General features: G+C 37.9%; 1 protein-coding gene and 1 long non-coding RNA gene across 4 annotated transcripts in view; one reads left to right on the plus strand and one right to left on the minus strand.

Moving 5' to 3' along the window:
• Positions 1–2395, minus strand: part of LOC132821934 (uncharacterized) — a 462849-nt gene extending 460454 nt beyond the window's left edge. For both annotated transcript variants that reach the window (XM_060834915.1, XM_060834914.1), the window contains exon 1: positions 1062–2395. In XM_060834915.1, coding sequence (XP_060690898.1) covers positions 1062–1256 — 195 coding nt within the window. In that variant the 5' untranslated portion in view covers positions 1257–2395. The remainder of the gene's footprint in view (positions 1–1061) is intronic.
• On the plus strand, positions 1238–13731 carry LOC132821935 (uncharacterized). 2 transcript variants are annotated; one of them, XR_009645370.1, is made up of 3 exons: positions 1238–1329; positions 1949–2060; positions 11398–13731. It is a non-coding gene; the product is annotated as an uncharacterized LOC132821935 (long non-coding RNA). The 2 variants fall into 2 exon arrangements; XR_009645369.1 differs by lacking the exon at positions 1238–1329 and adding an exon at positions 1628–1730.
• The last annotated feature ends 3283 nt before the right edge of the window (positions 13732–17014 follow it).

Raw genomic sequence — 17014 nt, forward strand, 5'->3', positions numbered from 1 at the left:
GTCAAGGTGAGGGTGATAGGCTGGAGTGGGGTGTGGGCGGAGAGATCAGGAAGAAGATTGCAGGTTAGGAAGGCAGTGCTGAGTTCCCCTCCCCCCACCTTGTTTCAGTCGAATCCCTCGAACTCAGCACCGCCTTCCTAACTTGCAATCTTCTTCCTGACCTCTCCGCCCCCACCCCACTCCAGCCTATCAGCCTCACCTTGACCTCCTTCCACCTATCACATCTCCATCGCCCCTCCCCCAAGTCCCTCCTCCCTACCTTTTATCTTAGCCTGCTGGACACACTTTCCTCATTCCTGAAGAAGGGCTTATGCCCGAAACGTTGAATTTCTTGTTCCTTGGATGCTGCCTGACCTGCTGCGCTTTTCCCGCAACACATTTTCAGCTCTAGAGAATTATAATTGACTTATGGATTCATAAAAGCAAACAAGTGTATTTTGCTTCTTGTATATGCACTGAATTACTTTGTATTTGGTTTTCCTAAATAAGATGCAAAAATAAAAGTTGTATTTATCAGAAGTAAGAATTATGTATTGCAAAGGTAGCTGTAATGTCAGATGCAGCTCAGTTGGCAGAATCTTATCTCTGGTGCAAGAGGTTTTGGGTCCAAGTTCCATTCACCATACTTGAGAGCAATAATCCAGGTTTCCACATTTAGTGCAGTACTGAAGGTGTGCTGCACAGTCAGAGGTGCTGTCTTTTAGATGAGTCATTAAGGCCCTTTCAGACAAATGTGCAAGATCCCATAAGATTAAGAGCATAAGAACAATGGGATTTTCCATGTGTTTTCTGGTCTACAATTATTCCTCAACTAACACCAACAAAGCAGGTGATCTGATCAGCAAGTCATTGCTGTTTGTGGGACCTTGTTGTGCTGAAATTTGGGGCCATGTTTCTTAAAGTGCAACATAGTGGCTATACTTTCAAAGTACTCTTTGGTTATAAAGTGCATTGGTATTGTGCTATGATCATGGAAGTCATTAGTCTAACTCTTTGCTTATGTCCACATGCAGTCAAATATCACAACATTCTAGTTCATCATTAGATATTCAAAGTCTTACCTTACAAAGAAGAACAAGAGCCCAATCTATGAGGTAGGCTGCCAGGCTCATTTTTGCCTTCATGTAGCGGTCAGGTAAGCAAGACAGGTACATCCGGTACAAGTTAGGCGCAGCACTGGCTGACTCCATGGATCCAGGCCTTCCAACATTATCTCTATCTGTATTCAAAAGATGCTGTCCAGGGCCAGCCTCCATTTTAATCGAAGATATTTCGGTTCTTAGTCACAGCAATCGCCGGTTATGTCTCCGGTTAGCCTTTAGGACATTGGTGTGTGCTCCTTTTTACAAAAGCTCCTGCGCTCAAACTAAGTTCGCATCTGCAGAACAATTTCTGAGATGAAAATTCAGCAGCACAGTTCAACTCTCTGCAGGAACCAATTTGAATTGAAAACAAGAGTTCTGTATCTATTTTAAACAGTCTGGTGTATCCTCTTCCATAGACATACTGCCTCTAGATAAATATAGCCATAGTTTAGCGCACAGCAACTCAGGAATAGCAATCCCATTATTATTAGAGGGGGAGTCATTCTTTTCAGATGAAGTTGTTGAAGCAATGTGTACAGTGGTTCAGCACAATAACAAGAGACAGTCATAGCCCGAGCTTAATAACGCTAATATTGATTTCACGTTGCTTCTTGTTACTTTATATATAGAATGCATTCATTTAAAGTGAGTCTCCTTGCAAAAAGGTTGCATAGATCGATGATCAAACCATCTGCCGCGGTGTGGTGTTTTTTTTAAGTTTTACAAAGAGTCACTGAGAGAAATAAAACAAGTGATTGCAAGTTTGGCGAATGAGGCTGACATGCAGTGACTCCTGCTGGCTGCATTCTGCCCTTCACTTTTTTGTAACAGAAAATAATACTTCCTTTATTTTTCTGATATAGATTGATCTCATCTCGTGCAAAGACCACCGACAACCCCTCCCCACTACCCGCCACAGCAACTTCAGTTACCTCCAGATGACTAGGAGCCAGATAGCGAGTTAGTCACTGACTGGTGAGTGATAAATTCCCTTGTCTGTTTTCTTCTCTGTCTTTATGTGGCATGATGCCTCTTGCCTTTCCGCGACTGAGTTTATACTTCTCACCACAGTTCAGTTTCACTGAAAAGCTACAAGTTGCTTGAAATTCACCTCAGGAACTCTGGCACGGAACTACAGAGCCAAAACTGTCGACTTTTTTTTGTTTTAGCCGAGCAACTTTTGAAATCCAGTTCTTGCATTAATGCCAGCCTTATTCCACTTGTTCCGAATCATGCAACCGCCTCAAAGACAAACATTATCCAGTTTATTATTAGTTTACTGGCTCCGTTTCAACCTCAATAGCAGAGAGAAAGATCACACTCTTCACTGTATAATGTGAAGTGGAACCTCCTTTATGAAAACAAAAAGGGCTCCTCCCTCCAGATTATTATATAAATCTATTCCAATTAATTGCACTTCGTTTTCAACTGATTAGTGCAATCTTATATGTTAAAACTTCACCCTTGGCTTTCAACATGTTGCTGAGGTTTAAATGGGGGTCTTTACATCTGTAGCAGGTCATGGGGAACAGCTGGTGTGGCGGGGGATGGGCATGCACTCGAGCACCTTTACCCCCACCCCCGAGATCTACACAGTGGCTTTTTTTTTCAACTGTGTGCGATGCAGATTCCACAGTACAGGCATTCTTTCCTACTCTTTAATGGTGACTGATGGGCTTTGTTCTTGTTAAGCACTTCACACTGCAATTGCCACAGTGATACAAAGCTCCAGATTTTGAAGGCACAAGCTGTTTTGGCTCACAGTGTGTTAGTCATGAATGTCACAAATCATTCCTTTGTTAAACCCTTAAATGGCGATGGCCCCATTTTATTTCCTAAATCGACTCTTTGACTGCTGGGTGTTTTTGAAGGCGGTTGAACTATGACAACTTATAAGCATACATATATCTCCCGAAATCCCTAAAACAACAATTTTGAAGAAAGCATGTAGAAGATTGTGGAAGCCAACAGTTAAATTATGCAATTTGTCCAATACAGCAAACTGGAAGCTAAGCCAACTGTAATAACTATTGAAATGATGACACACTTGGAGGTCTGAAAAAGTTCAACTTTGTTGACATGAAAATTGTCAGATCCAAAGCTAGATCCAGCATAATAAAGATGTAGGTCAATGGTGGCAGTGCAAGTGAAGACTTGTCTTTGCTCATAAAAATTCTACTTTATCATAGTTCACAGTGCCTCTGCAAGCCTTGACTGATCTTAGCTTCAATAAACAAAGGTGTAAGAATGATACGCAAACTCTCCGACTAATGACTCTTGTATCATTAGATTGTAATTGGGTAGAAAGTGAGACAACCATTACAATACAGGAAAAGTGATACATGAATTTATATAAATACAGTCCGTGATTATTTCCCATTCACTTGCAATGTAGACTTATTTTCAAACTTGAATAGAGACCACTTACTTTGTATGTCTCAGTGTGCATTTGTGTTCTTTTCCTTGTCTAAATGTATGTGAATGTACATTTTTGTCTGTAGGGTGATGTCTGAATGCAAGTGCCTGCATCTGTGCATCTGTGTGAATGTGTATTTGTCTCTGTTGAATGGGTGTCGGAATGTGTATGTCTCGATATGTAGGCATGAGTGTCTGTCTCTGAGTACATGTATCTTTGTGTTTTCTGTGTCTATATATCAGGGTTGATGTAGGTATGTAGATCTCTACTTGTGCATAAGATCGAAGTGTGTGTGAACTCTTTGTCTCTGGGTATGTAAATGTATGTGTTTTCAGTATTTGTAGGTATCTGTGATCTGCATGCATGTGGATATCTGTGTGTGGTTGTGGCTTGGCCCCCTGTGTTGGTAGGCATCTGTGTGTGTGTCTGTGTTAACGTCTTTCTGTTAATCACTCGATGAGTATAGGTATATGTGTGTTTAGCACAGAAGGCTGTAGGTTTGGTTTTAACACATTAAAGTTTATGACAGAAAATACATTTTTGAAAAACAGAAATCAAAATATCTGAATGTAACACTGCTTGAAAGATTTCAAAACACATCACAAAACAAAATCCCACCTATTTCTCAACACCACTTCAGTTAATCAAAATCCAGATAAATTTTCCTTCCTGTGAAATCTATAGGTTTGACTTAATTGTCTTCTTGTTCCAGCCTGTGAGCTGTGAAGCCTTTTACCTGTCTACTCACACATAAGCCAGATTTACTTAGTCTTTCAATAATCTGGGGAATTTTAACCAAGCACTTTGGTCTGGAAATTTCACAAATCTTTCATTTACTATTCTGAGTGATCCCCTTATAAGGAGAGATTACTTGCATCAAACTTCAGTCATATCTGCTTCGAGCTGAACCCAAAAGCTTTTGAGCCAATTTTTTTTAAAAACCTGTTCATGATTGATTCTGCCAAATCTAGTGGTTTAAATGTTTACCCTTTACAGTCTTAAACCAGCACAGCATCAACAAGCTTCCATTAAAACTCCAAGAGACTTACAGTCACCTGCTCTCTCACAACTGGTTTAAAATCATGGTTCCAGAAAGCCTGTCTTCGTTCATTTTTTAAAACCCCTTCAGAAAAACTAATCAACACCCATATGTCACTACTTTGAAATGCAAACTCTTAAAAAAAGTATATATAAATATTGTAAAATATATAAATATAGTACCTTCCTGTGAAAAAAAAGAAAATGTATGTTTGAAAAGCGTTATCATTTCCCATCAAAATTTAACACTATTTATACAGCAAATTAATGATAATATTGATAACATACAATGTGTTTCACAGTAATCATATTTTATATAAATCCATTTTCTTCACAGTACTCAGTTTTGTTCATAATGTTCTCTTGATAAAGCATCTGTAATAATATTCTTTTCCAGGATGATTGATTTCCATGAATGATTTTTAATTTCTATGGCTGGGAGATTGAGCTCAACTGAAACAACAATAAGCTCTTGACTTGAAATTTTACCCAAAAAAGAAATAGTTTTGGTTTGTTTAAATAACTGTTTCTTCCATATTGTTGATATATATTTCAAAATGATGAAGAGCCAACATAAGACTCAATGTCTCCTTTTCCAGACTGGATTATTTCTGTTGGCAGGTGAGCATTTTTGATCCCCATCTTGTTATCTTGTAGTTAAACTACCCCCATTGATCTCCACTAAAAGCCAGTTTGAATATCTTCTCATAGTCCAGTGCTGCTCATGACAGTGCTTTCTGTGCAGCTTTCAATATGTCAAAAACACACTTAACATTCTTGCACCTGCACAAATTTTCTGCCTTTCTTCAACAAATTTGTTAAAGGAGCCATGACAGTGCCGAAGTTCAGAATAAATTTCTGAAAAAATACACTCATGCCAACATATTGCAAAATTTCAAGATTCATCCTGGACACAGGAAAATCCAAATAACCCTCTCTTTCAATTCTTTAGGTGCTACTTGACCTTGGCCCAGAGTGTAGCCCAAATAAGACCCTTTTGCTTTGACAAATGAATGCTTAGCCTGATTTATAAGCAGACTGTCGACAAAGAGGCAATCTAACAGTTCACTTGAGTGTTGAAAATGTTCTTAACAGATTTGGCTGAAAACAACCTAGTTGTTAACAAAATCCATATGGTTGCATAGTTCTTTAATTACTTTATTGGTCAGTTGTAGGAATGTTGCTGATGCATTTTTCATTCCAAACATTATGACTTTGCACTGGAATTCTATCTAGTATTACAAAAGCTGATATTTCTTTAGTTCTGGCAGTAAATGGAACTTGCCAATTTAGCATGTTGATTTTGGTGGCATATCATGTATATCAAATTCAACATCAAATAGCATTGTGGTCCTCAATGTTGAGATAAGATGTGAGACAATTTTTGTCATTGCATTGACTTTATGATAACCAACATAGAATCTTTGTGACCCATCAGGTTTTGGCACTACCACAGTAGGTGAGCTCCAGCTACCATGACTCATTCAATAATGTAATTGACTACCATGAGCTAGATCCTGTCTTTTGTTTGAGCTAATTCCTTTGAGTCTATAAAGCTATTGTTTCATAGATGATGGATCAACTAAATTAATATCATGAGCAGCCAGGGATGTTTATCCTGGCCTATTCACTAATATGATTCTGCAATAGCCTTTATAACTCAATTTGGTAATTTTCTGAAATATAAAATATTATTTTAAACACCTCCATATAATGCAGCCTGAGAGCTGGAAGATTGGTGTTTGAATTTTAAATTTATGATTCATTCTCCAATTATTCTGAGGTTTTGATTTAACTGCTGTAAGTACACTTTACTTCTGGCTGTCATCCTGTGAAATATCTTTCACTTGTTAACATGACACACTTACTGAATTTTCTTCTTGTCTGGAGTATTCATTATTTTGCTTCTTTTTGGTTTGATAACGTTCAGGGCACCTTACTTTAATTGGTTCTACAAAGACTGGTAGCAACACTAACACTTCATCTCCAACAACAAAATTCCAAACGTTGACCTTTTTAGCTGCTGTAGTTTTCATTGTTGTTAAGTCCTCTTCAAATAGCTCTGTGCCAATTCATATGATTTAGTTAGTATCTCTCTGAATTGCAAAACATTGACAGGCAATATATTCACCAAGCTTTGCTTTTTCAATATTTCTTTAACTTTAATGGTCCTCTCACCTCATATCTTTATCATTCAAAACCACAGAATCCTGTGGACTGATTCGGTGCATCCTTAATGGCAAACAGGAACAAAGGAGTGCTTTTATCACAATCATTAGAATATTCCTGACAATAAACCCTAGTCCTGGTCTTCAATGTTTGATGCCACATTTTCAATATATTTTACAAATTTGTATGATAAGCAGAATATGTGAATTATAGGATTTCCAAAATAGTTCTAATTTCTTTGAATATTTGCAAAGTAACACTTGAAGTGTTCTATTACCATTTTCATTTTTTTTCCAGAGGCACTGCCTCATTAAAAGGAACTGATCATAGGTAGGGATTCTTCACAATTAGGTAAGATGCTGCTTAAATTCTTGAAAAGCTGGTATCAGAATTAAAGGTGCAGTTTTCATGAATGGTTGGGATTTTCCCATTACCTGGCATTTATGGCATGTCTTGCAAAATATGACTAACTCATTATGAAAACCGAGCCATTAAGAATGCTTTAATATTGTAACCTGTGTTTTCCTAATACCTAAATGACTTACCATTTTAGAATTTAATGAGCCACAGTACTATTTTGCTACAATGTGCAGATGGAACTACCACCTAATGGACAACTGCCTATTCCACATTGGACTGGTATTTGAGGTGGTATCTATTTCCTCATAAAGTATTTGTTCTTCAAGTAATAATAACACTTAAGTATTGGTTCTGACTTAATTTGGGGGGAAATTATTTGAAAGGTGATTTATTTAGAAGTTGTAGTGATTGTCAGAAATACATATTGTTTTTATTTAAATTTGTCCTTGGTTGATTTCAACACTGAGTGAGAGACAAGGAAAAAAAAACTCCAGCACAATGCCTGTGTTAAAACTGAACTTCTGCTCTTCTAAAACAAACTTGGAAATAAATTTTGGATTTCTCCTCTAGAAGTTTCTACCATTTATTTTGCAATGGGGAACTGACAAGAGATCAATGAACCTGTGCTAGTAATATTGTCAATAATATTAATATTTGATTGTTCTCTAAGTCATCACAATCAGTGGGACGAGGAATAGGTCCTCCTCAGACCCACTTTTCTGCTCCTCTCAACTCAATAACTACTGAGTTCAGTAATTCAGTGGAGTCAGAAATCCGACCTAGTCACAATCACTATCCTGAGACCAAAATATCAATATTTTCAAAATGAGTGATAACATAATTTTAAAAGATAATTTTAAGAGATGAGCAATAAATGCTAGCCTAGCCAACAGTGCTTATATCTCTGGGACAAATAAACAGAACTTTATCCCCTACTAACATAAAATATTTAATAATAGATTATTGTAACTCTTTCATGTTGACTTTGTGAAGAACATCTTGCTTTTGAGTTAGAATTGTGCAAATCCAAGTTCCATCCACAAATATGCAGCTGTGTGGCTCAGTGGCTAGCACTGTTGCCTCACAATGCAACAGCCCTGTGTTTGATTCCAGTCTCGGGTGACACTGTGTGGAGTTTGCACATTCTCCCGGTGTCTGCGTCAGTTTCTTCTGGGTTCTGTGATTTCCTCCCACTGTCCAAAGGTCCACAGGTTAGGTGGATTAGCCATGCTAAATTGCCCTGGAATTACCTCATTGTCACCAGGGATATGTAGGCTTGGTGGATTAGCCATGGTAAATGTGGTATAATGGTGTAAGGTGGACTTGGTCTGGGTGGCCTCTTTCTGCAATTACGGCTTCTATAATTCTTCTATGTTTCAATCCCAGGATTTCAGCATGTTACATATTACTGATTCTTTAGTACAGTGGTGAGAGTACATAGCACTGTTAGTACTTCAAAAAGGATGTAAAACCAATGTTCCATTCACCTCTATGTAGATGCGTAAGATCATATGGAATGATTTAGAGTCAGAGTCATATAGCAAGTAAGCAGATCCTTCAATCTAATTCATCTGTGCTGACCAGGTATCCTAAACTGAACTAGCTGCATTTGCCTGTATTTGGCCCATATCCTTCTAAACCCTTCCTAATAACATTCCTTTCAATGCCTTTTAAATATTGTAATTGTACCTTCACCCACCACTTCCTCTGGAAGCTAATTCCATACACACCGAACCCTCTGTGTGAAGAGGTTGCCCCTTAGGTCCCTTTTAAATCTTTTCCGTCTCACCTTAAAAATATGCCCTCCAGTTTTGTACTCCCCTACCCTTGGAAAAGACCTGGGCTATTCATCTTATCTCCTCATGATTTTTATAAATCTCCATAAGGTCACCCTCAGCCTCCACTGCTCCAGGAAGAACAAAATCATAATATCCAACTCCTCCTTAAAACTCAAATCCTCCAGTTCCGGTAACATCCTAGTAAAGTTTTTCTGTACCTTTTCTAGTTTAACAACATCCTTCCTTAGCAAGGTGACCAGAATTGTATGGAGCATTCAAAAAGTGGCCTCATCAATGTCTTGGAATTCTCTGATTCAGCAAATGGTAATCTAGTGAGCAATGCTACAAAAGGATTAGCTGGTCATTCATCTCGCTTAATGTTCTGACTCTGCAGAAATTGTTTTCCATATTCCAAAATATAACATTAACCACACTTCAAAAACAGAGTTAATCATCTGGGAATGCTCTGGGACAAAAGATATTCATTATGTGTTGTACATGAAGATCACATGCATGTATCATTGTTATGTCAAAGCCAAGTTGAAGCCTTGGGCACACCTCTCTGTGGGTCATCATTCTAGTTCCCACAGCATTATGATACAAAAATAAGACATCTCTGCTACACTTAGTGTTTATTCTACAGTATTCTAAAACAAGTTGTACAAACACGTTCTCCAGTTACATAAATAAATCAACTTCCATTACATAAAAAACAGTATATTAAAACTATTCCAAATAACTACATTTCAGAAAATCTTGCGAAAAAAGATCTACCATTTTGACAAAGTTACAATAAAAGTTTGAAATGTTTAATTACTAAGACGTCCAGTCACTGTACAGAAATGATTTGGCAATGCCAATGTTGGACTGGGATGTACAAATTTTAAAATCACACAACACCAGGTTATAGTCCAACAGGTTTAATTGGAAGCACTAGCTTTCGGAGCGCCGCTCCTTCATCAACCACCTGATTAAGGAGTAGCACTCCGAAAGCTGGTGCTTCCAATTAAGACTGTTGGACTATAACATGGTGTTGTGTGATTTTTAACACTGTACAGAAACTACTCATTGAACTTACAGACTTATAGCTTGATCTCTCTATAGTAAATAAGATTGTGAGGTTTGGTACAGTAATGGGAATAAGCTTATCAGGCTTGCAGGGAACCAGCAATTGGTAGATCAAACAATATTATATCTGGGTGGGAGGGTTGGTAAAACTGCAATAAACTGATTTAATTTCCCAAAAATGAAATTCCATGGTTATTTAAAAATGAAAGTGTAAATAATAAAACAAACTTATTTTGTATTAAAACAAACCCCTAGAATAACCTAAACATGATTTTCTAAATAATCTGGATTAGTTTGTGCAATGCTGCACAGCATAACAATTGGTTGTGATCACGGTAAATTCCTTTTGGAAGGATGAACTGGATAGGCCAAATAACTTCCTTCATCGGAAATACCTTATCAAATTAAAATTATTGATATAGTACACGCTATCAAGTAATGGAAAACCAATGTTCCATTCACCTCTAAGTAGATCATCCCAAATGTATGATTTCATGTTTTTGGCAGTGCTAATGTTTGGATGTGAAATAGTGATGTCTCTATCCATCAGAGTAATAAGCTTTGAATTGTGTGGAATATTAGTCACAAGTCAGCAGTGGTTCTCTGTGCTTTTCTGTGAACTAATGTTTCAATCTTTTATATATATATTCATGCTCATCAATGTGGGGGATATACACTTCCTTTCTCATCTCTTGATCTCCATGTTGGCAGGTACTGAATTGAGTCAATGTAGAATTGAGCTACCACGATGATTAAATATTATGACTAATTAGTCCTTCTCAAAGCAGCTTGCTATGCTGCACATGTGTCACTTATCGTGCTTCGCAGTGCTTGTGCTACCAATGAGGTGGCCAATCAAATTAGTGATTGTTTATATGTTAAATAACCAGTATGGTATTATTAGTTTGTGGATTGAAAAATCAATGACAAAATCACAGTTTTGAAGTTAAATATTTTTAAAAAGTCAAAATTAGTTCTGTTAACAACATTCTGTGATAAAGCTATTGCTGTCAACCAGTCTTTCAACTGCTGTCACAGTGTTATACAAATACCCTCCACACCCAGTCTACACTGGATTTAAAGACGGTCTTTAAGTTAGAGTCTTACAAGCGAATGCCGTGTGCCAAAATTGGGAATGTATTATTAGACACTTTTACTGGTTGAAATCGATGGCATACAAAAACAAAATGGGGTTTAAATATCAGACCAGGTGCTGTGAAGATAAGTCATGCTGTTAATGTACAAGAGGCCCCTTCTTATTGCCAGTGGGAAAATCTAACCAACTAAATCATTGTATTCTCTCTCTGGTAATAACGAAGATGCAGTAATGAGATGAGTTTGAAGTGGCTCTGTCTAGCCTGCCCCTGACTCTGAATTGATTGTTGTATGTTACCCCTTCTGCTGATAGTCATTTCCCAAGCTGTACATTTCACAATTATAATAGAATGCATAAAATAATTTGTGGCTTTGGTCTCAATTTTAGACAATGAATACATAACAAGTATTGTGCAGAACATCAATATATTGGACACAACCATTTAAAGAGGATACAACAACTCTGGGGGAAAAAATACATCTTGCAAGTCAATTTCCAAGAGAAGATCTGGATCCCATTTTCAGAAATTGGAGTTTGGAACAAAAGAGCATTACAAATTTCACAACATGATTATCATGTTGATTAGGTGCTTTCTGATTCGCAAAATATTACAGTTTGATTAAAATGAGCGTGCAAATAAATAAACTTACATTACCTTTCAAGCAATTAAATTAACTGAACAACCAAAAACAGTGCTATCTAAATCTCCTACTCTCAGTTGAAACTTCATAGAAATCTTTTGTGTAAACTTACTCGAATCATTAAAGAGACTGGGAGGGTAATGTTGTACAGCCCATGATAGTTTTGTCTCTATAAATTTCATGGTTATAATAACTTGTAAGGTTATCTATGATGCTGAAAAGCATTTGTATGTGTAAAGGTCTATACACTGGGATTTGTTTTTACCATTCACTATTCAATGTCAAAACTTCAGCTTGATGATAAATGCAACAATTAGTCACTGCTGGTGTCATTATTGTATGACAATGTTTTTATTTATTCTTCAGTAATTGTTTTATTATTTAATTGTTTAAACACAGCACTCAAAACCATCATGTTATAAATTAGTTGTGTGGACTACTACAATGCTGTGCTGCAGGTAGTCCAGTATTGGTGGATGACACTCTGCCATAATATTATAACACCCAGTTCTTTAATTGATCCTTTTTTCAGTCATTTAAAGGCAGCAATAGAGAAACTTCCTGATGCTTGCTGGCTGACTGCAATTTGAGATAAGGTATGGATTTTCACAGCAAAAGATTGGAAGAAAAGTGATTAAATTGTGGTTAAGTGGCAAGCATCCTAAGGCCAGTGTTGTGATGTACTGTCAAACATCATCCCATGTAGCCTGCCTATCCAATACTTCTCATTTCAACACAGGCAATCATGCATGTGATTTGATAAAAGCTGTTAAGTGCTGTGTTCTATTCTTCTACTTAACTCCATACTGCTGTTATTTAAAGTGGAATGTTTACTTTGCAAGTATAAATATCTTTATTTGTGGGCTTTTCTGAAATGAAAATGAGATGATTGTTCAGTGCTTCAATTGTATTTTTCATGGAAACCACATGGATCTTTTCCAGAAGGTTAATCGTATTGTTTGAAGAGTTTAATTTCCAGCAGATGTAGCTGTGGAGTAGGTCTGACTGTGGAATAGAGCTCTCTTTAATCTGCAAACATGTTTTTTTGTCTGTTATACTGGCTAATTGTGCTAATTGTCCACATGGTCAGAGCAGGCTTTAAACTCCATCTAAAACTTCAAGTGACAGGAAAAGACAATCTCCAAGCTAGGGGAAGACGGTGAGAAAAGAGTGACACAATCGAGTGAGAAACAATAAGAATAGAACATCCCTGATTTTTAACCATGCAATCATTGATAGTCTTCAAATGACTAGGCCCCAAGCTCTGGAATTTCCTCTCTGCATCTCATTGCTGTTCTGTCCCACTGAGGGCACTTCTTCAAGCTTAGCTCTTTGAATGGGATTTTGGTCTTCTGTCCTCAAAACACTTTGTTCGGTATCAAACTTTGCTTGACAATGCTCCGTTGAGATGATTTAAGTTTAAAGGTGCTATATAAATCTAAATTGTTGTTGTTGTTCAGGGTGAGAAGAGACAGTGAAAAGAACATGAGAAGAGAAACAGTCATGGTAGGGGAAAGATAGGGAAGACTGAGAGAGATGGAGGATGGGGCAATTAAGCAAATGAGGAATGAGTAAAATAATAAAGTAGAAGTGGAAGAGTTAAAATGGAAGTATGAGTATTCCTAATGATTTAAGCAAATGTTTCTATTTATTTCATAATTCTAAAGGCTTTTTATTAATGTAAAGTTTAATTTCATTGCCATTACTGAGGCAGGGAAATCTCATTCTTATCAGCTGGAGACATGTCACCTTCCAAGTTTGGACTGCTTGTAAATAAGGTAACTCAGTTGCTTTTGCTTAAAACTAGCTCATGTTCTGTTGCTGCATTTGCTGTTTTATTCTTTGTGGTCCATGATGGCTCCCTTCAACTCCACCTCTTGATGCCAAAGGATTATTTTTAATTTTCAATTTTTCTAGGATCGATGTCCTGATCTTAAACTCAAAGTAATGGTTTATAGCAGCAACTTATTAACTCATGAAATTTTAATAAGGATCCTGTGCACCATGCAGCAAATAAAGTGCTGATGAATTCCTAAGGTGGATTTCTGGAAGATTTACTCAAAGGACATTTATGTCAGGGATGGAGCTGATTCTGTTGTCTTGTCTAGTAAATTCTGTTGTCTAGTGCTAGTCTATGCCAAGAGAACACCTTTCAATATTAGTTCTTTGGACACTATCTTCATGACACCTGATGTAAAGAAGATGTAATAGTACAGTTTTGTTTCTTCACTACAACTAACTTACAAAACATTTTATGCAGCAATTAGTTACTCTCAACAAGTATGTGCACATGGGTCCCATACAAAGGAGCAAAAGTTGTTTGCTTTTCACTTTTGTAATGTTAACCTCTTCCCTTCCACAAGCAAGACTTCTCTGTAAGGTTCCATTTGATTTGAAACAGTAATGTGTACAATTGCTAAATTGCATTACTCCTTCGCAACAGAAAATTAAGTACTTGTGTTTACATAGTAACTTTTAAATCCTCAAAACATCACAAATATTTGAATCCAATGAAGTTCATAGAAGTGTAGTTGATGTTATAATGCGGCGAATGCACAGCTACTTTGTACACACCGGTGTCTCACAAACAACTGTATATAATAATAACCAGATAGTTTGGTTTCCTGAGACAAAAATTAACCAAGATACTAGGAAAAGCTTCCCTGTTGTAATCCCCTGTTATAATTGAGGAACAGCTGTACCGTAAGAGATACCATCTTTTAGATGAGATGCCCCATTTAATCTAACTAATCTACTGGAATTCTATGAAGACGTTACAAGCGCGGTGGGGACCCAGTAGATGTGGTGTATCTAGATTTCCAAAAGGCAATCGACAAAGTGCCGCACAAAAGGCTGCTGGATAAGATAAAGATACATATTGTAACGGGTAATGTATTAGCATGGATAGAGGATTGGTTAACTAACAGGAAGCAAAGAGTGGGAATAAATGAGTGCTTTCCTGATTGACGATCAGCGACTAGTGATGTGTCTCTGGGATCAGTGTTGGGACTGCAATTATTCACAATTTACATCGATTATCTGGAGTTGGGGATGACATGTAGTGTGTCAAAGTTTGAGGATTACAGTAAGATGAGTGGTAGGGCAAAGTGTGCAGAGGACTGTGAAACTTTGCAGAGGGATATAGATAATTTAAGTGAGTGGCCAAAGCTCTGGCAGATGGAACACAATATTAATAAATGTGAAGTCATACATTTTGGTAGGACTAACAGTAAAAAGGCAAAACTGAGGACTGCAGATGCTGGAAATCAGAGTCTAGATTAGAGTGGTGCTGGAAAAAACACTGCAGGTCATGCAGCATCCAAGGAGCTGGAAAATCGACGTTTTAGACAAAAGCCCTTCATCAGGAATGACCCATTCTTGATGAAGGGCTTTTGCCCGAAACATCAATTTTCCTGCTCCTCGGATGCTGCCTGACTTGTTGTGCTTTTCCAGCACCACTCTAAGCTAGACAACAGTAAAAAGGACTATCATTTGAATGGTAAAAAAATTTACAGCAGGCTGTAATTTCCTGCGGTTTTATGAAAGCAGGAGAATGGGGTTGAGAAAACTAACAGCATAGGCTGAATGGCGCAGCAGACTCAAAGGGCAGAATGGCATAATTCGTGTTACTGTGTCTTCAGTGCAGAAGGACCTGGTGCCCTTACACATGACTTGCAGAGGGTTGGTCTGCGGGTGCAACAGGTAATTTAAAAAGCAAATGGAATTTTGTCCTTCGTTGCTAAATGGGTTGACTTTAAAAGTAAGTAGGTTATGTTACAGCTGTATAGGATGCTGGTGAGGCCACGCTTGGAGTACTGTGTGCAGTTTTGGTCTCCTTCCTTGAGAAAGGATATACTGGCAGTTGAGGGGATGCAGAGGAGGTTCATTAGGTTATTTCTGGAGTTGTGAGGGTTGGTTTATGAGGAAAGATGAGTAAACTGGGATTATATTCTTTGGAATTTAGAAGAATACAGAGGGATCTTGATAGAAACATATACAGTTATGAAGGGAATAGAAGTGGAGAGGATGTTTCCACTGGCAGGTGAAACTAGGACAAGAAGGCATAGCTTCAAAATTAGGAGGAATTGAGAAGGAACGTCTTCGCCCAGAGGGTTGTGAATGTATGGAATTCCCTGCCCAGTGAAGTACTTGAGACATCTTCAGTAAATGTTTTTAAAGCTAAGATAGTTACTTTTTAAACAGTAAAGGAACTAAGGGTTACAGTGAGAGGGTGGGTAAGTGGAGCTGAGACCATGAAAAGATCAGCAGGCACAAAAGGTCAGATGCCCTATACCTGCTCCTGGTTCTTCTGTTCTCATATTATGTTCTTATCTGCTCATTCAGTGAACGTAGTAACTTCTATGTCATTCTTTTGAAAACATGTTTGACTGATGTTCACAAAGCCACACCCCAGTGTGGTGCTCATATGTTCACCCATGAAAGAGGACGTTTTGGACACAATGAATTTGCTGGACAAAAAAACTGAAAGAACTGCAGATGCTGGAAATCTGAAACAAAAAAGAGAAATTGTTAGAAAAGCTGAGCAAGTCTGGCAGCATCTGCAGAGAAAAATCAGAGTTAACATTTTGGGTCCAGTACCCCTTGTTCAGAACTGCCAGACCTGCTGAGATTTTCCAGCAACTTGTGTTCATGAATTTGCTGTTCATGGACAGGCTCATGCTGGTTATTACCATCTGTGCACTTCTGATGGACATCTTAGTCCAGATATGCTTTTCTCAAACGGGACCTTTTTAATGGCCCTACTTACAAAAAGATGGTAGCGGTTAGCTGGAAGAGTTATACAGCATGGAAACAGACCCCTCAGTCCAACTTGTCCGTGATGACCAGACATCCAAATCTAGCCTAGTCCCATTTGCTGATACTTAGCCCATATCCCTTGAAATCTTTCCCATCCATTTACCCATCCTGATGCCTTTCAAATGTTGTAATTGGTCCAGCCTCCATCACCTTCCCTGGCAGCTCATCCCAAACACGCACCATTGTCTGCATGAGCACGATGCCCCTCAGGTACTTTTTAAATCTTTCCACTCTCACCTTTTAAACCTATGCCCTCTGATTTTGGACTCCTCTACCTTCAGAAAAAATCCTTGGCTGTTCGCCCTATTCATGTCCCTCATCATTTTATAAAGTTCTATAATGTTACCCGTCTGCCTCCAAAGCTCTCGGGGAAAATAGCCCCAGCCTATTCAGCCTCTCATCCCTCAAGTCAAACCCTCCAATTACCTAAATATCCCTATCCCAACAATATCCTGATAAATCTTTTCGAAACCCTTTCAAGTTTAACAAGGTCTTTCCTATAGCAGAGAGATCAGAACTGGATGCAGTATTCCAAAAGTAGTCTA

Source organism: Hemiscyllium ocellatum, chromosome 13 (assembly GCF_020745735.1).
Source record: "Hemiscyllium ocellatum isolate sHemOce1 chromosome 13, sHemOce1.pat.X.cur, whole genome shotgun sequence".
Lineage (NCBI taxonomy): Eukaryota > Metazoa > Chordata > Chondrichthyes > Orectolobiformes > Hemiscylliidae > Hemiscyllium > Hemiscyllium ocellatum.